Source organism: Pristiophorus japonicus, chromosome 2, assembly GCF_044704955.1.
Source record: "Pristiophorus japonicus isolate sPriJap1 chromosome 2, sPriJap1.hap1, whole genome shotgun sequence".
In the NCBI taxonomy this organism is placed as follows: domain Eukaryota; kingdom Metazoa; phylum Chordata; class Chondrichthyes; family Pristiophoridae; genus Pristiophorus; species Pristiophorus japonicus.
In genome coordinates, this window is record NC_091978.1 from 269601746 (window position 1) to 269626970 (window position 25225).

The following is a 25225-nucleotide window of genomic DNA, read 5'->3' on the forward strand; positions in this document are numbered from 1 at the left end:
GTTAGAATTTCTGTTCCTGAGTGTACACATGCCAAAGTTGTCCAAGAACAGAATCAGTCTCAGTGGTCACGCTCCCTATACTTCCAACAGACTGCCAACATGCCAAATAAAAAGAAAAATACACTGCAGATGCTGGAGCTCAAAGAAAAACAGAAAACGTCAAATATGCAGCTCAGTCAGCATCTGTAAAAAGAGGAAAGTTATGTCATTATTGTGGGGGTAAACCTTAGTCAGAATCTATGCTGTCTTGACAAGATGTTGACTGATCGGTTGTGCATTTCTAGCATATTCTGTTTTTGTTTCAGCCTGCTGTCAATCACTTGAGCCAGGCTCACACATTAAGAATGGCCACTTGGCCATGATACCAGAGGTCAACTAGCACCTGTGGAACTGTAGCCCAGCAGATTCACCACTTTCAGTAAGTGGAGACAAAGGGTAGAAAATTGAAAAAAATAACTTTTTTTTTTACACTTTTGCCACTTCCCCCACCAAACCTCTCCCCTTATTTCATGAAAGCAATGCTTCATATTAACACTATAGTTCCAGGGGTGCCATTAGCCCTCAGCCAACTAGTATTCCTTCATATCTGAGGCTGAACAATGAACGGCAGCAGGCTGTTGAAGTGTGCAGACACCACAGGCAAGATAAACTTTACCCTCATCGGACATTCACACACGCTTGCACTTCACTGGATTACAATCAGTAGTGGGATTGCTATTATTTATCCTTCCTAGCCCAGGGAAGGAAAGATCAATCAATCACCATCACCTCACACAGGCAGAGGTCTAACACAAACCAGGGATCAAATCTAGGATCTTTCCAAATATCACAGCAAAAAAAGCATACAAATGTATCTTTAAATATTGTTTAAATTTAAAAGTAAATATCCTTTAAAAAGTTTGAGAGTTGTCGTTCAACCAAAAGTATTAATTCCCTTGCGTTATTCAGTGCAGAGACAAAATTGTAGGTCAATTAAAGAACAAATTCTCTTCTTTGAGGCAAGTCTTCTTGGACCTTGGATAGAAAGCCAGATAGTCTTATTACTGAGAGCACTAGGCACTAAGCTTTTAACTTGCATCAATATAATAATGCTAAAGTTTCCATAGAAAGTCGTAACTGGTTAGCTCAAGACAGGTTTGTTGCTCAAGTGACATCTTAGAAAGCGAGATATGCTGAATATTTCCAGCATTTTCTGCTTATATTTAAGATTTCCAGCATCCGCAGTATTTTGCCTTTTGCATTAGTGTTTCATTCACTGCCACTTCTTGTCCAGGAATGCCCACCTTGAAGAAGTTCTGCTCTTCTCTCAGACAGGATTACCATTTGTCTTTTACCTTGTTCACTTTCATTGCTTTCTGTTTCTCTTCTCGTGTTTGAGCAGGTATCTACCAAAACTCGCTTTCACAATCACACCTGCTTCCGCAGCAACGGTCTCCAGCTTCAACTTATTCCACATGAATTCCAACCGAAATTCCATTCTTTATGTTTTGGATCCAGCCATGATATTGCCAAGATATTCAGCGTTCCTTGAAACACTGCTCTCGCCGTTTCCTAAGGTCCATGCGCAACGCCATGCCACAGGAGCACTCGCAACCTCGCTCTTCAGCAGCAGCGACTCACTATCTCAGCTGTCCTGGTCCGCATTCCATTTCATTCTGCACCTGATCTGACGCTGCAACAAACATTTTTCCCTTTCTTTCAGATGTCAAAGACCACAAGCTTCAACAACTCTTAGATTCCAGCACCCTTCCCATCACTTTCCAATCTCACCCCTTGCTGTGTTTTCACTATCCCTTCTGACCTTCCGTTCTCTGACCCTGAACGATCAGTCCTCAGCAAAGGCCTCGGGCTTCATCCCCTTACACCCCCACCTCAATGAATTTCAAGCTCTGCATGACGTTATACTCTTCTTCCGTCACCTTCGTTTCCATGCCTACTTCTTTGGCCAGAAGTCTTCCCCCCACCTCCCTTTCTCCCATCTTCAGAATTCTCATTCCACCTGGACCTCTCCATCTGATCTCAACGCTCCCTCGATCTTTTCATTGGAAACTTCTGGTGTGACATCGGCCATCTCCATTTCTCTACTTCACTCATTCACTCTAACCTAGCAGCATTGCGTTCTCTCAGACCCAACCCTGAAATCGTCATTAAATCTGCTGCCAAAGGTGGCGCCATTGTTGTTTGGCGATCAGACCTCTAACTTGCAGAGGCAAAACAAACACCATCTTCTACCTCCCCTGGAATACGACCCAACTACCAAACATCCCCTTTAGAGATCTTCCCACCACGGCCTCCAACCTCATCGTCCCACAAACCCGATCCTACTTCCTTCCCAAGGTCCACAACCAGGACTGCCCTGGTAGATTCATCATTTCAGCCTGCTCTTGCCCCACAGAACTTATTTCAACTATTTTTTTCTCCCCTTGTCCAGTCTCAGTGACAACTGTGGATCAGTTGGTAGCACTCTCGCCCGAGTCAGAAGATTGTGGGTTGAAGTCCCACTCCAGCGACTTGAGCACAAAAATCTAGACTATCACTCCAGTGCAGTACTGAGGGGGTGTCATCTTTCGGACAAGATGTTAAGCCGAAGCCCCGTCTGCTCCCTCGGGTTGACATAAAAGATTCCATGGCACTATTTTGAAGAAGAGCAGAGAAGTTATCCCCGATGTCCTAGTCAATATTTATCCCTCAAATCAACATCGCAAAAACAGATTGTCTGGTCATTATCACATTGCTGTCTGTGGGAGCTTACTGTGCACAAATTGGTTGTCATGTTTCCTACATTACAACAATGACTACACTTCAAAAGCACTTCATTGGCTGTAAAGTGCTTTGGGATGTTCCGAAGTCGCGAAAGGCGCTATGTAAATGCAAGTCTTTCTTTTTTCTTCCTACATCCCGAACTCTTCCGACACCATCTGCCACTCCTGGTTCGAACCATCTCCTTTTCACCATGGACGTCCAATCCCTCTACACTTCCATCTTCCACCAGAACGGCCTGAGGGCACTCCGCTTCTTCCTTGAACGGAGTCCCAACCGATCCCCATCTACCATTACCCTCCTCAGTCTGGCTGAACTGGTTCTTACATTGAACAACTTCTCGTTTGATTCCTCACTTCCTCCAAATAAAAGGTGTTGCTATGGGAACCTGTATGGGGCTTAAACATGCCTGCTTTTTTGTGCAATATGTGGAACATTTTTTGTTCCAGTCTTACTCGGGTCCCCTCCCTCACCCCTTTTTCCAGTATGTTGATGACTATCGGTGCCGTTTCTTGCTCTTGCCCCAAACTGGAAAATGTCATCAACTTTGCTTCCAATTTCCACCCCTCCCTCGCCTTCACATGGTCCATCTCCGACTCTTCCCTTCCTCAACATCTCTCTCTCTATTTCTGGGGATAGGCCGTCAACCAATATCTAATAGACAATGTCCCACAGCTACTTTGGCTACACTTCCTCCCAACACGCTTCCTCCAAGGACTCTATTCCATACTCCCAATGTCTCAGTCTCTGTCGCATCTGTTCTGATGATGCCACCTTCCATACTAGTGTGTCCGATATGTCTTCCTTTTTCCTCAACCGAGGATTCCCCTTCACCGTGATTGACAGGGCTCTTCGACCATGTCAGTCACATTTTCCACACTTCTGCTCTCGCCCCTCTCTCTCCCTCCCAAACCACGATAAGCTTCCCCTTGTCCTCACCTTCCACCCAACCAGCCTCCAAATTCAACGGATCATCCTCTGCCATTTTCACAACCTCCAGTACGATGCCATCACCAAACACATCTTCCCCTCTCTTTTCAGCATTTCTAAGGGATTGTTCCCTTTGTGACACCCTAATCAAATCCTGCCATTAAATTCAGCAGGGCCTGCGGGAAAACTGTTCTCCCGGCTTTCCCAATGGCTTTCCAGCCCCGTCCCCGCTCCCTACACACCTCCAAATTAAAATTCCGGCCTACAAGAGGCAAATCTCATCCTTTAAAAATACAAGAGAGATTTTTTTTTTTAAATAATGCAAGTTTCCCAGGTCACTGCTAGGGAAACACTTTTAGGAAATTCCATCCTTGACCCCCAACCCCCCCCAAGTGAGAAAAGCCACTTCCCCCGCTATTGCTGGGAATCCACTGAAAGTTGCGCAAGTGCTTTCAGCTCTCAACATCAATGGAAACTTTTAAAGCACAGAAAGCAATGGGTGGGTATGTGGCATTTGCCAGTAAGTACCCTGGAAGAAAAATCAGCTTCACACCAAAGATTTGGATTCGCAGTTGGCGATTAGCTAGCTTGGTACGCAACACTGGATTTGGACATCTAGAAAAATGAAGTGGTTGCTGCACCACTACCTGCCCTGCAGAGATACTTCCACCACGCTAAAGGTAGATCTCAGTCATACAGTTAATGAGGAAATTAAAACTTAAAATTAAATATGAAAGCTTGGGACAACAGCTGACGGAAGGAAAACAAAAAATGCTGGAAATAATCAGCAAGTCAGGCAGCATCTGTGGAGAGAGAAACAGAGTTAACATTTCATCAGCTGATGGAAGGCGTTACTTTGAGGCTAAGTATGAGCACAAGTATTCACTCCTCCAAGGCCATGATTGAATTGCAGAAAGTTAAAATGCAGCTCCTACAGAAGTTCCACACTTCCAACTGTTTGAAGCAGTATGGTGTGTGCCTATGCTGTTGGCAGGAGAATGGTAGCAGTCATTGACATATCTTATGGTTAATTGGTGTTGCTCACAATGCCACTCCTGAAGAGCTCCTCACATGCTGTCTGCCATGCAAAAGTTCAAACTCACGTTACTGGTCCAACAAACGATTATTCTCACAGATAAAAGGGAGGGGGAAAGGGTTTTATTAACCAAATCTCCAGCATTTCAGAAAAGGTTTGTTCCATGGCTATCCAAAACCTCTTATGGAGAAAGTAGAGATTGCAAGTCAGCAGAAAGGCTCTCTGGATCCTGGCTTCAATCAGTTAACTTCAGAGAACATCTAAAACACACAGTGGGGTACAGACTTGCAAAATACAGCATGTTGCCAGAAGTCTAAATGCTTTGTGCTGAATGTCAAGGCAACAACCACATTCACAGACATTTGTGTGCTCTCAATACCTATTCACAGCACAGCTCTCATTGCTATGTATCCCTTAATCTCGACTCCTCTAACAGGGCAGACGTGCCTAAGAGATGTTTTCCTTTCCATCTCCTCTCCCACCCCCCACTATACATGCATAACACACATACACAGTACTGCTGTCATTGTGTAATGCAGGGGTGGGCAATTATTTGGGCTGGAGTGCCACTAAACAAGTTTTGGTGAGCGGTTGAAACATAGGGGTCAAGTTTCAGCCTGAGTTGCTCCTGTTTTTTTGGAGCAACTGGTTTAGAATGGAGTATCTTAGAAATTTAAATTCTCGACATTTAGTTTGCTCCAGTTCTAGGGGGCGTGTCTGGCCACTTACGCCTGTTTTGACAGTTTAGGCAGTGAAAACTTACTCCAAACTAACTTAGAATGGAATAAGTGCAGATTTTTGTATGCTCAGAAAAACCTTGCCTACACTTTAGAAATCAGCCATAGGTTACAAATCAGGCGTAGGGAACGAGGGGTGGGAGGGGCGAAGGGAAGTAATTAAATTCTACAAGCATTCAACAGTCTTAATTACACAAATAAAGAGCCATCCTGAATAAAAAATTATAAACAAAGCAAAGACAAAATATTCAATGTTCCTACCTGTGTGAAGCAGCAGCAGCCTTCGAGCTGCGATGCTTCAGGCAGGCCTTCTATGTTAGAGGCAGGGGCGGCGTCAGTGACTCAAAGGCAGCCCAACAGCGGCAGCAAGCAAGCTTCGAGCTGCAAAGGAGGCTGAGGCCATTCGGCCGCAGGATAGGGGCGGTAGCAGTGGCTCTACGGCAGCCGAATAAACAGCAAACAAACAGCCTTTGAGTTGCGAAGAGGACCGAGGCCATTCGGCCACGGGATAGGGGCATCGTCAGTAGCTGGACGGCAGCAGAAGACACAGCAAGCAAGCAGCCTTCAAATCAACACTTTTCTTCAAGTCCCTTTAAAAATGGCCGAGTGCCAATGTTTATACGCTACTGCGCGTGCAGGCACGCTCTAACGTGCACGCGCAAGGCTGTCGGCACGACGTTGTCTCATTTAAATTAGCCCCGCCCCCCACCACTTCTAGAATCGTCGCGACTCTCTTGCTCCACCGCCCCCCCCCCGCCGCTGCTCTGCGCGCGCCGCGCCAAGCTCCAAAGGACCTGCAGGGAGCCGGAGAATCTGAAGATATTTTTTTGATGCACTTTCGGGCGCGGCGGCCCGATACTTCGCCCCATAGAAAATAGGTGCAGGAGTAGGCCATTCGAGCCTGCACCGCCATTCAATAAGATCATGGCTGATCATTCACTCAGTACCCCTTTCCTGTTTTCTCTCCAGACCCCTTGATCCCCTTAGCCGTAAGGGCCATATCTAACACCCTCTTGAATATATCCAATGAATTGGCAACAACTCTCTGCGGCAAGGAATTCCATAGGTTAACAACTCTGAGTGAAGAAGTTTCTCCTCATCAGTCCTAAATGGCCGACCTCTTATCCTAAGACTATGTCCCCTGGTTCTGGACTTCCCCAACATCGGGAACATTCTTCCCGCATCTAACCTGTCCAGTCCAGTCAGAATCTTATACGTTTCTATGAGATCCCCTCTCATCCTTCTAAACTCCAGTGAATAAAAGCCCAGTTGATCCAGTCTCTCCTCATATGACAGTCCAGCCATCCCTGGAATTAGTCTGGTGAACCTTTGCTGCACTCCCTCAATATCAAGAACGTCCTTCCTCAGATTAGGAGACCAAAACTGAACACAATATTCCAGGTGAGGCCTCACCAAGGCCCTGTACAACTGCAGTAAGACCTCCCTGCTCCTATACTCAAATCCCCTAGCTATGAAGGCCAACATACCATTTGCCGCCTTCACCGCCTGCATGCCCACTTTCAGTGACTGATGAACCATGACACCCAGGTCTCGTTGCACCTCCCCTTTTCCAAATCTGCCACCATTCAGATAATATTCTGCCTTCATGTTTTTGCCCCCAAAATGGATAACCTCACATTTATCCACATTGTACTGCATCTGCCATGCATTTGCCCACTCACCTAACCTGTCCAAGTCACCCTGCAGCCTCTTAGCGTCCTCCTCACAGCTCACACCGCCACCCAGTTTAGTGTCATCCACAAACTTGGAGATATTACACTCAATTCCTTCATCTAAATCGTTAATGTATATTGTAAAGAACTAGGGTCCCAGCACTGAGCCCTGCGGCACTCCACTCGTCACTGCCTGCCATTCTGAAAAGGGCCCGTTTATCCAGACTCTGCTTCCTGTCTGCCAACCAGTTCTCTATCCACATCAGTACATTACCCCCAATACCATGCGCTTTGATTTTGCACACCAATCTCTTGTGCAGGACCTTGTCAAAAGGAGGGAGAGAGAAAACAGGGAATTATAGACCGGTTAGCCTGACCTCAGTAGTGGGTAAAATGATGGAATCAATTATTAAGGATGTCATAGCAGCGCATTTGGAAAGAGGTGACATGATAGGTCCAAGTCAGCATGGATTTGTGAAAGGGAAATCATGCTTGACAAATCTTCTGGAATGTTTTGAGGATGTTTCCAATAAAGTGGACAAAAGGAGAACCAGTTGATGTGGTATATTTGGACTTTCAGAAGGCTTTCGACAAGGTCCCATACAAGAGATTAATGTGCAAAGTTAAAGCACATGGGATTGGGGGTAGTGTGCTGACGTGGATTGAGAACTGGTTGTCAGACAGGAAGCAAAGAGTAGGAGTAAATGGGTACTTTTCAGAATGGCAGGCAGTGGCTAGTGGGGTACCGCAAGGTTCTGTGCTGGGGTCCCAGCTGTTTACATTGTACATTAATGATTTAGACGAGGGGATTAAATGTAGTATCTCCAAATTTGCAATGACACTAAGTTGGGTGGCAGTGTGAGCTGCGAGGAGGATGCTATGAGGCTGCAGAGTGACTTGGATAGGTTAGGTGAATGGGCAAATGCATGGCAGATGAAGTATAATGTGGTTAAATGTGAGGTTATCCACTTTGGTGGTAAAAACAGAGAGACAGACTATTATCTGAATGGTGACAGATTAGGAAAAGGGGAGGTGCAACGAGACCTGGGTGTCATGGTACATCAGTCATTGAAGGTTGGCATGCAGGTACAGCAGGCGGTTAAGAAAGCAAATGGCATGTTGGCCTTCATAGCAAGGGGGTTTGAGTACAGGGGCAGGGAGGTGTTGCTACAGTTGTACAGGGCCTTGGTGAGGCCACACCTGGAGTATTGTGTACAGTTTTGGTCTCCTAACTTGAGGAAGGACATTCTTGCTATTAAGGGAGTGCAGCGAAGATTCAGCAGACTGATTCTCGGGATGGTGGCACTGTCCTATCAAGAAAGACTGGATCAACTGGGCTTGTATTCACTGGAGTTCAGAAGAATGAGAGGGGACCTCATAGAAACATTTAAAATTCTGACGGGTTTAGACAGGTTAGATGCAGGAAGAATGTTTCCAATGTTGGGGAAGTCCAGAACCAGGGGTCATAGTCTAAGGATAAGGGGTAAGCCATTTAGGACCACGATGAGGAGAAACTTCTTCACCCAGAGAGTGGTGAACCTGTGGAATTCTCTACCACAGAAAGTAGTTGAGGCCAATTCACTAAATATATTCAAAAGGGATTTAGATGAAGTCCTTACTACTCAGGGTTCAAGGGGTATGGCGAGAAAGCAGGAAGGGGGTACTGAAGTTTCATGTTCAGCCATGAACTCATTGAATGGCAGTGCAGGCTAGAAGGGCTGAATGGCCTACTCCTGCACCTATTTTCTATGTTTCTATGAAAGTCCAAATATACCACATCCACTGGTTCCTCCCTTATCCACTATGCTAGTTACATCCTCAAAAAATTCCAGAAGATTATTCAAGCATGATTTCCCTTTCATAAATCCATGCTGACTTGGTCCAATCCTGCCACTGCTTTCCAAATGCATTGCTATTTAATTCTTAATGATCGATTCCAACATTTTCTCCACTACTGATGTCAGGCTAACCGGTCTATAATTACTCGTTTTCTCTCTCCCTCCCTCCTTTTTTTTTCAAAAGTGGTGTTACATTAGCTACCCTCCAGTCCATAGGAACTGATCCAGTCGATAAGACTGTTGGAAAATGATCACCAATGCATCCACTATTTCTAGGGCCACTTCCTTAAGTACTCTGGGATGCAGACTATCAGACCCCGGGGATTTATCGGCCTTCAATCCTATCAATTTCCCTAACACAACTACCCGCCTAATAAAGGATATCCTTCAGTTCCTCCTTCTCACTAGACCCACTGTCCCCTAGTACATTCGGAAGGTTATTTGTGTCTTCCTTCGTGAAGACAGAACCAAAGTATTTGTTCAATTGGTCTGCCATTTCTTTGTTCCCCATTATAAATTCACCTGAATCCGACTGCAGGGGACCTACGTTTGTCTTCACTAATCTTTATCTCTTCACATATTTATAGAAGCTTTTGCAGTCAGTTTTTATGTACCCTGCAAGCTTCCTCTCGTTCTCTCTGTTCCCCCTCTTCATTAAACCCTTAAGTCTTCCTCTGCTGAATTCTAAATTTCTCAGTCCTCAGGTTTGTTGCTTTTTCTAGCCAAATTATATGCCTCTTCCTTGGCTTTAACACTATCCTTAATTTCACTTGTTAGCCATGGTTGAGCCACCTTCCCAGTTTTATTTTTACTCCAGACAGGGATGTACAATTGCTGAAGTTCATCCATGTGATGTTTAAATGTTTGCTTATCTGCCGTCAATCCTTTAAGTATCATTTGCCAGTCTATTCTAGCCAATTCACGCCTCATACCGTCGAAGTTACCTTTCCTTAAGTTCAGGACCCTAGTTTCCGAGTTAACTTTGTTACTCGCCATCGTAATGAAGAATTCTATCATATTATGGTCACTCTTCCTCAAGGGGCCTTACACAAGATTGCTAATTAGTCCCTTCTCATTACACATCACCCAATCTAGGATGGTCAGCTCACTAGTTGGTTCCTCGACATATTGGTCTAGAAAACCATCCCTAATAAACTCCAGGAAATCCTCCTCCGCCGCATTGCTACCAGTTTGGTTAGCCCAATCAATATGTAGATTAAAAATGCTATTTTTGTTTGTTGGTGCAATTGGGTGAACGGTGTTGTCTGCATTCCATGGGGAAATCGCCAGTTTGCCGGCAGAACTCTGGTGCTGATCCGGTTATGTCAGGTCCTTGCTGTTTTTGGAAGTTTCCTCAGTAAAGAACAGGGAAGATTCTAGCCCAGTATGGACAAAATACCTGGCCCACCAGTTCATTCTATCCAGCTGGCTAGACAGGTCAGAACGAGAGCGCGAGCCGAAGGACGAGTCGCACGTTAGTCTGAGGGCCGTACACTAATGTTGCCCCCAATGTGCGCCACCACACAGTCGCGCAACAATCGGGAGGTCCCGCTCACCAGCTCCTGCCGCCGGAAGAGATACCACGCAGCAAATTTAAAGGGACCGCACACGTTGATGAGAGCCAAGTGTTCAATTGGTAAATTTGAATTAGGCCAGCTCAATGTTGATCATCACTCCCTTTTCTATCCTCCCAATAATTTGTTAACATAAAATTCAGATACTATCTTAAAGACTCAAAATGTAGTATAAAATAGTAAAATCTTGTGTTACTAAATGAATGATGAATCGATTGTAGGTTGTACTGAAAGTCTACATGGCTGTTTGGCAGAGTGGCTCGAGTCTGCGAAGCCTCCAATACACAGGAAGTGTTCGCTCTTTAGTGTGCTGTGTACGGGAGCCCGAGGCCTCGCAAAGCCTGAACTACAATCGCGTGCCATTACCTGGAGTCCTTGTGCTTCGGGATCTACTCCTCTATCCAAGATGGCGATGAGAACCCCCGCCATCGTACTCTGGGTACTGGGAGAGGAAAGACACAGCGCTGGTCTCTTTCTTCGGTAAAAGAGTCATTGAGATGAGTAGCCATTACTCGACTCAGACTAACGTGCAACTCGTCCTTCGGCTCGCGCTCTATTTCTGACCTGTCCAGCCAGCTGGATAGAATGAACTGGTGGGCCAGGTATTTTGTCCATACTGGGCTAGAATCTTCCCAGTTCTTTACTGAGGAAACTCCCAAAAACGGCAGGGACCTGACATAACTGGGTCAGCACCAGAGTTATGCCGGCAAACTGGCAATTCCCCCACGGAATTCTGACAACACCTTTCACCCAATTGCACCAACAACCAAAAATAGCATTTTATAACTCACTGGAATGAAATCAAGCCTAGGACTAGTTTTGAATTAGTCTCTACAATTCCTTCAGAGATGAGTTGAGACTAAAAATAAACACTGCAAGTTTTTTTTTTAAAGTTCCAAGTAAACAATCTTCCAATCGATTCGATTGAGCCAATTCCAAGTCATGCTGCCAATGGCGTTATTTTATATATTTAAAGTATTTATGTTGTCGTGCATTTATCTGGAAAGTTTGTACAGATTTATGGAAACTGAACCCACAAACCATGAGTAACTCACCTTTCACATTGCAGTGATGGATCAGAAACTGAGGTTTCCGGTGTGATAACGACACACTGACAGCGAATGGCAGATTTAATTTGCCCGTCTCCATTTTTGGTTATGACTCCCCTGCTGCCTCAGAGACAATGATGTTTTGTGGGGCTCATGGGGTTGGGAAGTAATATTAGCATGGATAGAGGATTGGTTAACAGTCAGAAAACAGAGAGGAGGGTTAAACGGGTCATTTTCCGGTTGGCAGGCTGTAACTACTGGGGTGCCGCAAGGATGAGTGCTGGGACCTCAACTATTTACAATCTATATTAATGACTGAGATGAAGGGATCGAGGGCAATGTATCCAAGTTTGCTGAATATACTAACCTAGGTGGGAAATGTAAGCTGTGAGGAGGACACAAGGAACCTGCAAATTAAGTGAGTGGGCAATATGGTGGCACATGGAGTATAATGTGGGGAAATGTTAGATAATTCACTTTGGTAGGAAAAACAAAAAAACAGAATATTTTTGAAATGGAGAGAAACAACATGTATTTATATAGCACCTTTAATGTAGTAAAACATCCCAAGGCGCTTCACAGGAGTGTTAAGACAAAACAAATAAATTTGACAACAAGCCACATAAGAAATGATTACGGCAGATGACCAAAAGCTTGGTCAAAGAGGTAGGTTTTAAGGAGCGTCTTAAAGGAGGAAAGAGAGGTAGAGAAGCGGAGGGGTTTAGGCAGGGAGTTGCAGAGCTTAGGGCCCAGGCAGCTGAAGGCACAGCCACCAATGGTTGAGCAGTTCTAATCAAGGATGCTCAAGAGGGCAGAATTAAAGGAGCGCAGACATCTCGTAGGGTTTTGGGGCTGGAAGAGATTACAGAGATAGGGAGGGGCAAGGCCATGGAGGGATTTGTAAACAAAGATGAGAATTCTGAAATTGAGGTGTTGCTTAACCAGGAGCCAATGTGGGTCAGCGAGCACAGGGGTAATGGATGAGCGGGACTTGGCGCGAGTTTACATAGTGTAGAATGTGGAAGGCTAGCCAGGAGTGTGTTGGAGTAGTCAAGTCTAGAGGTAACAAAGGCATGGATGAGGGTTTCAGCAGATGATGAGCTGAGGCAGGGGCGGAGACAGGCAATGTTACAGGTGAAAATAGGCGGTTTTAGTCACGCCGTGGATATGTGGCCGGAAACTCACTTCAGGGTCAAATATGACACCTAGGCTGCTAACAGTGTGGTTCAGCCTCAGACAGATGCCAGGGAGAGGGATGGAGTCGGTGGCTAGGGAACAGAGTTTGTGCCGGGGACCAAAGACAATGGCTTTGGTCTTCCCAATAGTTAATTGGAGAAAATTTCTGCTCATCCAGAACTGGATGTCAGACAAGCAGTCTGGCAATTTAGAGACCATGGAGGGGTCGCGAGAAGTGGTGGTGAGGTAGAGCTAGGTGTCATCAGCGTACATGTGGAAACTCACGCCGTGTTTTCGGATGATATCACCAAGGGGCAGCATATAGATAAGAAATAGGAAGAGGCCAAGGATAAATCCTTGGGGGACACCAGAGGTAACGATGCAGGAGTGGGAACAGAAGCTGTTGCAGGTGATTTTCTGGCTACGATTAGTTATACAAGATTGGAACCAGGCGAGTGCAGTCCCACCCAGCTGGACGATGGTGGAGAAGCATTGGATAGAGTGGTCAACCATGTCAAAGGCTGCAGACAGGTTGAGAAGGACGAGGAGGGATAGGTTACCTTTGTCACAGTCACAAAGGATATTATTTGTGACTTTGATGAGAGCCCCTTCAGTACTGTAGCAGGGCGGAAACCAGATTGGAGGGATTCAAACATGGAGTTTTGGGAAAGATGGGCATGGATTTGGGAGGCGACAACATGTTGAAGGACTTGGGAGAGGAATGGGAGGCTGGAGATGGGGCGGTAGCTCGCAAGTACAGTGGGGTCAAGGGTTGTTTTTTTTCAAGGAGAGGGGTAACAGATTTGAACGAGAGGGGGACAGTACCCGAGGAGAGAGCACCGTTAACAATGTCAGCTAACATGGGAGCCAGAAGAGGAAGTTAGGTGGTCAGCAGTTTAGTGGGAATAGGGTCAAGGGAGCAGGAAGTGGGTCTCATGGACAAGATGAGCTTGGAGAGGTCAAGAGGGGAGATCAGAGAAATTGGAGAAAGATGTGAGTTCAGGGCTAGGGCAGGGGGGGGACCTCAGAAGATGTTTGGCCCGGTGGGCTGGGGAAGGAAGGAAAGTGGCAGAGGCAGCTGATCGGATGGTCTCAAAATTTGAGACAAAGAAGTCCATGAGCTCCTCTCATTTGTTGTTGGTGGCGCGTGTGGTGGCGACAGGGGAGCCGGGTTTAAGAAGACTGTTAGCAGTGGGGAATAGTAGCCGGAGGTTATCTTTGCATTTCAGAATTATACTGGAATAGTGAGCAGTTTTGGCAGAAGTGAGCAGGACCCAATAATGCTTTATGTGGTCCAGCCAGATTTGGCAGTGATTGGAGAAACCAGTTATCCACCACATCCATTCAAGTCTGCGCCCCTTGGACTTGAGGGAGAAAAGATGAGGGCCGTAACAGAGGGAACAGCCGAGCTGAGAGAGCAATGGTTTCAATAGGGACTAGGACATCAAAGGTGGTGGTGAGGATGTGGTTGAGCAGATCGGTGGCTGCAAAAATGCCATGGTGAATGGAGGGCAAAGGCTGGACAGTTTGGAGTTGATAAGTGCAGTTGTAAGAGAACTAGGAAATGTTGGTGTTCAGATATGCAAGTACAGCAAGCAATTAGGAAGGCAAATGGCATGTTGGCCTTTATTGCAAGGGGGTTGGAATACAAGGAAGTTTTGCTACAATTGTACAGGCTTTGGCGAGGCCACACCTGGAGCACGATGCACAGTTTTGATCTCCTTATCTGAGGAAGGAGATACTTGCCTTGGAGATGGTACAATGAAAGTTCACAAGATTTGATTCCTGAGATGAGCGTTGTCCTATGAGGAGAGATTGAGTAGATTGGGCCTAAACTCTCTGGAGTTTCAAAGAATGAGAGGTGATCTCATTGAAACATACAAGATTCTGAGGGGGATTGACAGGGTAAATGCTGAGAGGCTGTTGCCCCTAGCTGGAGAATCTAGAACTAGGGGGTATGGTCTCAGGTTAAATGGTTGGCCATTTAAAACTGACACGTGGAGGAATTTCTTCACTCAGGGGGTTGTGAATCTTTGGAATTCTTTACTCCAAAGGGCTGTGGATGCTGAATCATTGAGTATATTCAAGGCAGAGATAGATAGATTCTGGACTCTGGAAGAATCAAGGGATATGGGGATCGGGCGGGAAAGCAGAGTTGGCGAAGATCAGCCATGATCTTAATGAATGGCAGAGCAGGCTCGAAAGGCCGTATGGCCTACTCCTGCTCCTAATTCTTATGTTCTTGTAGGATGAATGACCAGTTAAAATATATTAGGCAGGGCACCAGGAGCACTCCCCTTTCTTTTTCAAACAGCTGAACAGCCAGATGGGAGCTTTTTTTACTGTCTCATCCAAAGAACAACTATATATGGTGATACACAAAACATTTGTACATTAAAGGATCAGTGACTATGTCTCATGGCCAAATGACTTCACATGGGTAGAAACGCCAAACCCTTCAAGAAAAGTAATCTTGGTATGCATCTGCAGTCAGAAATAAGAAAATAAAGGATTTATCGCCCTCTATTATGTGGTAGCAGGTGGATTCACAACCACATATATTCTGACATCCCTATGTTAGCTGCATCATCTCGGGAAATGTGCTTTGCCACAGGAAGGAGGAAAGAAATGTAAAAACAAATAAAATCAGCCTGATCAACGACACACTTCCCAGCAGCCAGTAACAGAATGTAATTCATAGAGGGCAGGCTGGAGATTATCTGCCAAAATGGCATGTAGTGCTAAAGGCAACCCAAAAGAGTGAAGAAAACAAAAGGGAAAACATTTGTTTTAAATATATAATTGCACATGAATTGATTGACTCAGTTTATCTACAGCAGGAGTTCCCGATTATATTCAGTGTGGTCCATTTACCACAGTCATCAATCTTAACAAGATTTTTGGACCGGTAGTGTAGGTGTTATTTTACTGGACTAGTAATCCTGAGACCTGACTAATAATCCAGAGAACGCAAATTCAAATTCCACCACGACAGTTTGAAAATTTGAATTCAGTTTTTTAAATATATGGAACAAAAAATGCTGGTATCAGTAAAAGTGACCATGAAGCTGTTGGATTGTCATAAAAACCAACCTGGTTTACCAATATCTTTTAGGGAAGGAAAGCTGCCATCCTTACCTGGGCTGACCTATATGACACTCCAGTTCCACAATAACATGGTTGACCCTAAGCAGCCCTTTCAAGTGACCAAGTAAGCCACTCAGTTATATCAAAACCGCTATACTACAGCAGTTGAAGAAGAAAGCCATTATCACCTCTAAGGACAACTAGCGATGGGCAATGAATGCCCATTTTCCCAAAAACGCCCTCATCCTTAGAATGAATAATAAAGCATCCTTCAAAGAGAAACTTGAATTTCATTTTAAACTGAGCTTATCTACAAGACAGATCTAGATAATAGGCTGGATTTTGTGGTCAGGGAAGGAACAGCTGCCCACAGGCTTTTCAGTGTAGACTTGCTCTCATCAGGCATCTGATCCAGCATGGCACCCTCTACAGGGGATCTGTGGTGTCTGTGAGCAGGTAAAGAAACCGCGAGGCTTTTCAACCAATCAGATTGACGAATCCTCACTGAGACAGCAAGAAATATAAATAAAATGTAAATAGTGTACAGAAAGAAAAATACAGATTGGGAAAGAACGATGGGATTAAGAGACAGAAATAAAAGTCACAGAAAAAGTTTTTTAAAAAATCACTTATCACGCCGTAAAAATTCACTTATTCCTGAATGCACCAGCCCTAACTTTTTCTGGCGTGTTTAGTAGGCAACTCGTGGACAAGTACCCCAATTTCACAGTGTTGCATGTCTTTCAATGCCAAATCTATCAGCGAGGTTCTGTTATAGCGCAGCCTGTAGAGGAGCAGGGCAACTCTGACTGCAACTTCCAGATTTCCGTGTTTAACTATGCCTGTGCGTTCTCCGTAAGTTGCTGTCCGAGTTACTCCATATAACGGTGAGTGCCAACAGCCTCACCGTTACTATTAATACAAAATCCGGGCCATTATTTTAACGGCACACTGAGGGTTGGAATGGACAGTTACACCTACTAGCCTGACTGAATAATTCCAGTGGACATGTATTAGCAGGAAATATGATGGAGTGATAATGAGCTTCTGCCCTGCCCAAACAGAAGTCTATGTACTATCCAAGGAGCACATTTACTTCTGATAGAGTGGAAGTGAGAAATCACTGACCAAACAGAAGTGAGCAATGATTGGTCAGGCAAATATGAAAAATTTGTAGGTGCGATAAAAGTTGACCGTGTGCCATGTGAGGGCCCTTATCTATGTATTTGTTGAAGCTACAGTGGAATGAGCGAGTGAGCGGGTGGGTGGAACAGGACCCACTGTAGTCAGTGGGGACAAGATGATGAACGAGTGAGCAAGTGGGTGGAACAGGGTGCAGGCTCACACACGGGCAGGAGAATTTTGGATGAGCTGAAATTTACGGATGGTGGGAGGCTCCAGTTTAGTCTGGAGATGACAAAAGTATATATGAGGGTTTCAGCAGCAGATGGGCTCAGAAAGGGACAGAGACAGTGATGTTAGAGAGAGTTAGAAGCAGGCGATATTTGTGATGGAGAGGGCATGGGGTTGGAAACTTAGCTCAAGACATCTGGTTCAGCCGAAGAGAGTGACAACAGATGTGGAATTTGTGCTGGGGACCAAAAACAATGGCTGTCACCTTCCCAATGTTTACCTGAAGGAAATTGCAGCAGATCCAAGACTGAATGTCAGACAAGCATTCTGACAACAGAGGCAACGGACGAGTCAAGAGGTCAGGAAGAGGTAGAGCTGGATGCCATCAGTGCACATGTGGGAGCTCCCTCCATAACCAAGGATGATGTTGCCAAGGGGCAGCGTGTAGATGAGGAAGAAAGAGTCATGGATAAATTCTATGGAGACTTCAGAGATAATGGTGTGTGGGGATGGGAAGGATTACATAGATTACAACAATGGAAACAGGCCGTGTTGGGTGTTTATTCTCCATATGAGCAGTAGTCCCAATTCTATGTGTCCACTCTGTTCCCATATCTCTTTATTCCCCTTTACTTCAGCCACCACCTATCTAACCTATTTTTAAATGTTGACGTGGTCTCTGTTTCAATTATTTACTCTGCTTGTGCAATCCTTAGCTGCAGAAGCCTTTGTACAAAATACTTTCTCCTGCCCTCTGTCCTAAAGCTTTCACATTACTATGTCCCCTTGTTCTAAACCACTCAATCAATAGATTGCATCCTTTCCATCTCCTGTTTAAATACTTGCCATTGTTGATCTATGGATCTTGTTACTAATTTTTTCTTCCATTTCATATGGGCAAGGTGTATTTTTAAATCAAACTAAGTTTTTCTTCATCCTTTCCTATTTTCATGCTGAACCTAATTAAATGGTATCGTCACCATTTCCTAGATGTTCGGTACATTTAGGTCCAATGTAGACAGCTTGAGAAAGCCAGTAACTGGTAATGGAGACTGGCTCTGAAATTCGCTACCTAAACCTCTCTGCTTCTCCATCTTGTTCCCCTCCTTGAAGACCCTCCTAAAGGTCTGGACCAAGCTTTAAGTCACCCTTTCCAATATCTCCTTCATTGGCTCTTGACAAATTTTGTCTGATTATGCTCCTGTGTAGCACTTAGAGACATTTTACTACGATAAAGATAAAATATAAAATATAATCGCAAATTGTTGCAAAATTGAGCCGGAAGCAGGTGAGTGCACTCACAAAATTACCCCAATATATTGAAGTAAAATTCAACACGATTTGAGGCTAGAAGCAAACCAAAATACTGACAAAAAAAGATATATTTGTTTAATTCAAGAAAATAAATTGAAATTTGTAATATCCTAAGAGAATAAAAGGAGTGAACACAAACTACGTTATGCCATTAATGCCCATCACAATAATAATTAAAAAAGGTCTCCTTCTCCCCCACTACTGTTTGCGAGTGGATTTGATCTGCTTGATCTAAGGCACACTTTTCAAATGTTTCAATTAAGGTGTGCTTTAAGCCCAATTATAGAAGAACCCTCTTCACACCAGGCATCTTGTGGTTTCTTTAAGCATGATCACAAATCTGTGGGCGGGGATATTAGTCACCGTTGAGTACATTTTACAGCAGAGGTGCAACTCCATATAAAAAAGATGTTAGAGGGTGGGCATGGAAAGAGACGATTCAAGGACAAGAGTAAATGAGGCTATCATTCAAAAAAATATTGCAAGGGAGGAAAAAAGAAAAGAAAAAGTATGCCCCCTTCATCCTTCCCCTCCCCCTCCCCCTACAATGGCTGACACCCACTAGAAAATAATTTCACATGATTACACCAACCAGCCTGGACTGGATTTAAACTCTGGTTCCAGAAGTAAAGAGAATGTGCAAATAATCCACTGCACCCCACCCTCTTAATAAAAAAGTGAAATGCCCATTTGTAAATTTGAGGTAAGTAGAGTGTCGTATACTTAGGGGAAATCTATAAAATGCAAACATCAAGGTTTTGCATTCTAACGAAAGTCATCATTCTGGTTTTGTGTATTTTATAATTCTTATTTAACAGAATAAATTAGTTTGGGGAAATAGCAAATATCTTTAGTGGGAATGTAGCATATGGATTATTGGAATTACTTCATAAATATACAATAAAGAATATCTATGCTGCATTATAACAACATGGTCACAATCACACTGAAATATGACTCTTACCAAAATAACTGCCTGCAATTTGAGCTTGGCACTCGTTTGAGAGATCAGAGTTTGAGCATTATGGTAACCACAGACCAATTTTAAAATGATGGTCCAAACCTGCTAAATCTAGATTTGCACAAGTTATATCAATTTTCTATTCCTTCCTCCTACCCCCCAGCTACTTTTCAATTTTCTCCTCACTTCCTATCCAGGAGATGGTGACTCCTTACTGGGATACTATTTCACAGGCCTCATCTGGTATTGCGCCCAAGTATTTTAAATTAAAAATATATAATCAGACTCAGTAACAAAAATGTGTTTACCTAATCAATGAGTGTTAGTAGCAGATTCAAAGCCAGGGCCATCATAGGGACTAGACATCAATCAGGAGCAGAAAACCCTCTAGCCGAGTGCTGTCCAATACATTAGCCACAGATCGAAAACCCAGGTATAGCTAATTGCATTTTGTGATTAATAAATAAAACTGACTAATAGACACCTTCAATGGGCATATGACCTCAAAACCCATATCCGTACAGCGTATGCATGTGTACTTTAAGTGCGTTTGTTGATAAAATGGTCACTTGCTTTTGTCGCACCTTTAACGTAGTAAAACAGCCCAACGCATGTCACTACAGCGTTATCTAACTAAATTTGACACCGAGCCACATAAGGAGATATTAGGGCAGATGACAGTAGATTTTAAGGAGCAACTTAAAGGAGGAAGGAGAGGTAGAGGAGCAGAGAGGGAGAGGTAGAGGAGCAGAGAAGTTTAGGGAGTGAACTCCAAAGCTTAGGGCTTTGGCAGTTGAAGGCAGGGCCGCCAATGGTGGAGAGATTAAAATAGAGCATGTTCAACAGGCCAGTAGGGCTGGGGGAGGTTACAGAGATAGGAAGAGGCCATGGAAGAATTTGAAAACAAGGATGAGAATTTAAAAAATCGAGGCGTTGCTTATCCAGGAGCCAATGTAGGTCAGCAAGCACAGGGATATGGGTAAGACAAAAAGCAATGTGAGAAAGCTTTTTGATTGGTGTGAATGCTTTACTTCCATGGTGACTGAACAGCAAAAAATGTTTGTTAATTAAATATATATGTGTTGAATAATTATACATGTGAAGTACACTTAACCTATGTGAGTGTATGCAAGGTGCTTTCTACAAAAATTAGTGCATGTCTTTAAAACAATGTCACCAGAACACCACCTGTAGCTCGTCAGCAAACACTGCTCTAGCTGATTTTCCCCTTCCTACCCAGAGTGCTGATGCCAATTGTAGTGCCCCTATCAGCTATTTGACCATCAAGGGGGTATCACAGCTGAACCCCAACATTCACACTTTCTAGCAGGATCAGAGCAGAAATTCTTGCTGTATGTCCATCTCTCTAGCATAGGAACAATTGATACCAGCTGTACTGTCCAACTGGTGCCCCAGCTGAAATCAACTCATTTCGCACAAACCTGGGAGCTGGACATATATAGCTCAGCACAAAGCCACTGGGGAAGCAGATCATGTCCACTTTAGCACATAGTTAATTTGATTTTTGGAGATGACAGCCTAGTTAAGGCATGTTCTTAATTTCATCATCTATATATATATATATATATATATCAATAAATATATATAAATATAATTATATGGATATACATATATACACACACACAAATATATCAACACATGCACAAATTAATATACATGTAAATATACATACACACACACACACACGAGAACATTGAAGACAACAGGTTAACCAAACGAGCATTCGACCACATATCCGCACCATAACTCAGACCATCTATTTCCACCTCCGTAACATCGCCCGTCTCCGCCCATGCCTCAGCTCATCCGCTGCTGAAGCCCTTATCCATGTCTTTTGTCACTTCCAGACTTGACCATTCCAATGCACTCCTGGCTGGCCTCCCACATTCTACCCTACATAAACTAGAGGTGATCCAAAACTTGGCTGCCCGTGTGCTAACTTGCACCAAGTCCTGCTCACCCATCACCCCTGTACTCGCTGACCTACATTGGCTTCCAGTTAAGCAACGCCTCGACTTCAAAATTCTCAACCTTATTTTCAAATCATCCATGGCCTTGCCCTTCCCTATCTCTGTAATCTCCTCCAGTCCCACAACCCCTCTCTTCTCCCCCCCCCCCCCCCCCCCCAAACAAAATGTCTGCGCTCCTCTAATTCTGCCCTCTTGAGCATCACTGATTTTAATCAATCATTCAACTATTGGTGGCCGTGCCTTCCGTTTCCTCGGCCCAAGCTCTGGAACTCCCTGCCTAAACCTCTCCGCCTCTCTACCTCTTTCCTCCTTTAAGACGCTCCTTAAAACATACCTCTTTGACCAAGCTTTTGGTCCCCTGCACTAATTTGTACTTGTGCGGCTCAGTGTTAAAGGCACTATTACAAGCACAAAAATAGCCAGCAACTCTGCAAATTAGTTTAGCAGACTATATAGACCTTACTATCATTCGACTGCAATCACTTCACAAGTTCCAATAGGTGCACGTCTACCCTTGTAATTACTGCTCATTAGGTATTAAACATCATAATCTACTCACACAGTACCTGTACGTTCTCTTCCGTAACCTGAATTTCAGCTGTGTAAACATAGTCAATAAGAATGTTCAATGTCCAGCTGTCGACTTCCTTTATGCGAACTCTCTTTGCTTTGCTCTCACTCATTTCACCTGAAAAATAAAAGCATGTCATCTGTCCATCTTTCTATCAGACAAAATCATCACATCTTTATGCTTATGGTGCATATTTATTGATCACCTATATATTAGGTGCAACTTTTTCTTTTTAAAATGTGTTTTACTTCCCCAAGACAAGTAGATCAACTAGAAAAATTTGGCATTTTGTTGCTGTTTTCCACATCTCTTCTGGGTATCCACTTTGTTTCGCTGCTGCAGCATTTGTCTCCTTCCCTTAACAGGAGGGTTGAGTTGCTACACTAGTGTGTATTCTGTCAGAAAATAACTTGGTTAGATTTCCTTTTCGTTGAGAGTGCGGATTGGGGGTGGGGTGGATCACTGATGTTTCACAATATTTATCCAGTTCGGAGTTGAGCCATTCATAGAGAAATCTCTGGTTTGACCCCCATTTTGTGCTGAGTTTAGTCCCATGACCCTGGGTTAGAGAGGTGAAAAATCAGCCAGTTTTCCCACTGCTGATTGCTATACAGCAATGCTGGGGTGGGGGGGGGGCGGGGGGGATCAAAATAACTGACAACATGTTGCTGAGGTCTTTCTCAACCACATAATATGCTCCAATAGTCTCACAAGACTGCCTTCTTGAAGCAGTCCAGTCCAGTGCCTGTGTTAGTACATTGCATCATCAACTCCATACCAACTAATGTCAAAAGTAATTAGCACACTTCCTCCTATCATTGTTTGAAGTATGGATCTACTGCCTTCGCAGTTGAGATAACTCATGCATATTTCTCTCATCCTCTGTTCCTTGGCATGAGAATCTGGAGTATAGAGCCGTGCCTCACTAACCCATGAAACAAAGCACTGGTGCTCCAATAGACTGGGCTGACCACTGAAATAAAATTAGTTCTTTGCCCTTTTTAACTGCTCATTATAGAAAACGTAACAGCATTCTGAAAGCACAAATTTCACAATCCAATATAAATTCCCACACTGTACATTTCTTGCCAATGTACATTAATTGGATTATCGACAGAATGTGCTTTTATTAGCAGTTTTCTATACATCAAATCTTAAGAATTGCAGCATAAGCTGAGACCAAAATTAAAAGGATTTATTTATCTTCCAGAAAACAGTGCAAAATATAAACGGTTTTGTAATTTTGCTATTTTCACCCTTCAGTATAATATTCACAATTACATGGCATCATAGGTAATCAGAACTTTAAAAAATAATAGGCTATGAGAACTTTTAAAATGATCAGGTGACTGGCTCAAACTAACTCCACAAATACTTACAAAACTGACCAATCAAAACATCAAAGAAGTGCATTGACGTCTATCAATGTAAAAAAACACAGGTGTCATCTGTAAAATTTCCATTCTGAAAGCAATACTATTGTGTGTTCAGAAAGAGGAGAGATCAGTCCTGGAAATGGTAGTATTCCCTGTATTAGCACTGAGCATTTCTACATCAGGTATAGTGTGGGTCAGATGCAGAGGAAATCTGTCTCTCTTCTGGGCCCACCCTCAAAAGAACATCCCTTTGCACCAGTATGTTTTGTCTCCCTACCAGCCAGCCATATAGTCCTCGAATGGCATTGCCAATTTAGTGCCAAATCAGGAGCAGTTTTTGTTGTTGTTGTGTGGATTCACACCAATTAGAAACTGGTTTCAGATCGCACAAGCTTTAGCGACCGTCCTGCCAGAAAAAAAACACTTAAATTCCTTCGGTCTGACTGGATTCAAACCCCAACTCCGATCTATTAACAGGAACATACTCCAATAATGGGCACCATCTGGTTTACCTTCCCTACTACAAAAGCAATCTGAAACACCTGGCTCTCTTGTATCTAACTACAACATTGTACCAGAAGAACAATAAAATAAAATTGAATACCACAAAAGAGGTTATATAGCTGAACTAATGTTTTCTTGGCAAATTCAGTTAACACACTAAATGGCTGCTTGAGATGTCATCATGATGACAGAATTCTCTCATTAATTAAGAGTACCTGCTAACATTTTTTTTAAAACATACAAAAAGCATTGGTTCTTTAACGATAAAGATGCACAATTTCAAATGCTCGAATTGCATGTACCAGACCTACGCCTGTCACTACAAGTCCAATGCATCCATGACCTACAGTTGTAACTCTGACATTATTCGTAACAATTGATGGTACTATATTAGTGATCATTTATGAGCTTCACAGTAACCATCGACAAAACTAAACTACTGAGCGTTGAATAAAAATGTAAACGATTCAGCCAAACTGGGCAATAGTTAATATATTGGCCATCAGCAATATTAAATAACCAAAATAATGCAACTGTAATATAGATTTCATTAACTAAAACAGAAATCACCATTAAAAACAAATTACATGTAAATGTTCAACCAATTTATTTTGTGCAGAGCCACATTGTAGTTGTACATAAGCCTCAGCTACCCATACCAAATTGGTATCACAAATATTGAATTGAAAATTCTGAAGAGTTATTTTTATATTTTCCCTTTTCCTTTCTTCTGGGTTTTCTCATAAACCAACTCTGAAAAACCACCAAGTGTGCAAGAGTCACTTAAGGCAACTCTTTCAATTTTCCTTTGCCCCTTGTGAATAAATACCAGGGGTCGGTACTGGGACCACTGCTTTTCTTGATATATGTTAATGACATACAAGCCGTGCTCCTGACCAATGGATCCAGGACAGACCCAATCAACATCCGGACCTGGAGTCAAGCAGCGCTGAGTCATCGCGTCAACCCTCTTCTCGATCTTGCTCACTGCTTGAGGAGGTAACGAAGAGGGTCGATGAGGGTAGTGCGTACGATGTAGTGTATATGGACTTTAGCAAAAGGTTTTGATAAGGTCCCACATGGTAGACCGGTCACGAAGATTAACGTCCATGGGATCCAGGGTAAAGTGGCTAGTTGGATCCAAAATTGGCTTAGAGGTAGGAAGGAAAGGGTAATGGTTGGTGGATGTTTTTGTGACTGGAAGGACTCGGCAGGGCTCAGTACTGGGTCCCTTGCTTTTTGTGGTGTATATCAATGACGTAGATTTGAATATAGTATGATTAAGAAGTTTGCAG

General features: G+C 43.7%; 1 protein-coding gene across 3 annotated transcripts in view; it reads right to left on the bottom strand.

The window, feature by feature from the left end:
• klhl2 (kelch-like family member 2) overlaps positions 1–25225 on the bottom strand; it is a 183349-nt gene that overhangs the window by 102492 nt on the left and 55632 nt on the right. For 2 of the 3 annotated variants that reach the window (XM_070871368.1, XM_070871364.1), the window contains exon 4: positions 22046–22167. In XM_070871368.1, the coding sequence (XP_070727469.1) occupies positions 22046–22167 (122 nt within the window). Of the gene's footprint in view, positions 1–22038; positions 22168–25225 lie in introns of those variants that run through there. The other variant, XM_070871370.1, reaches the window with a different exon arrangement.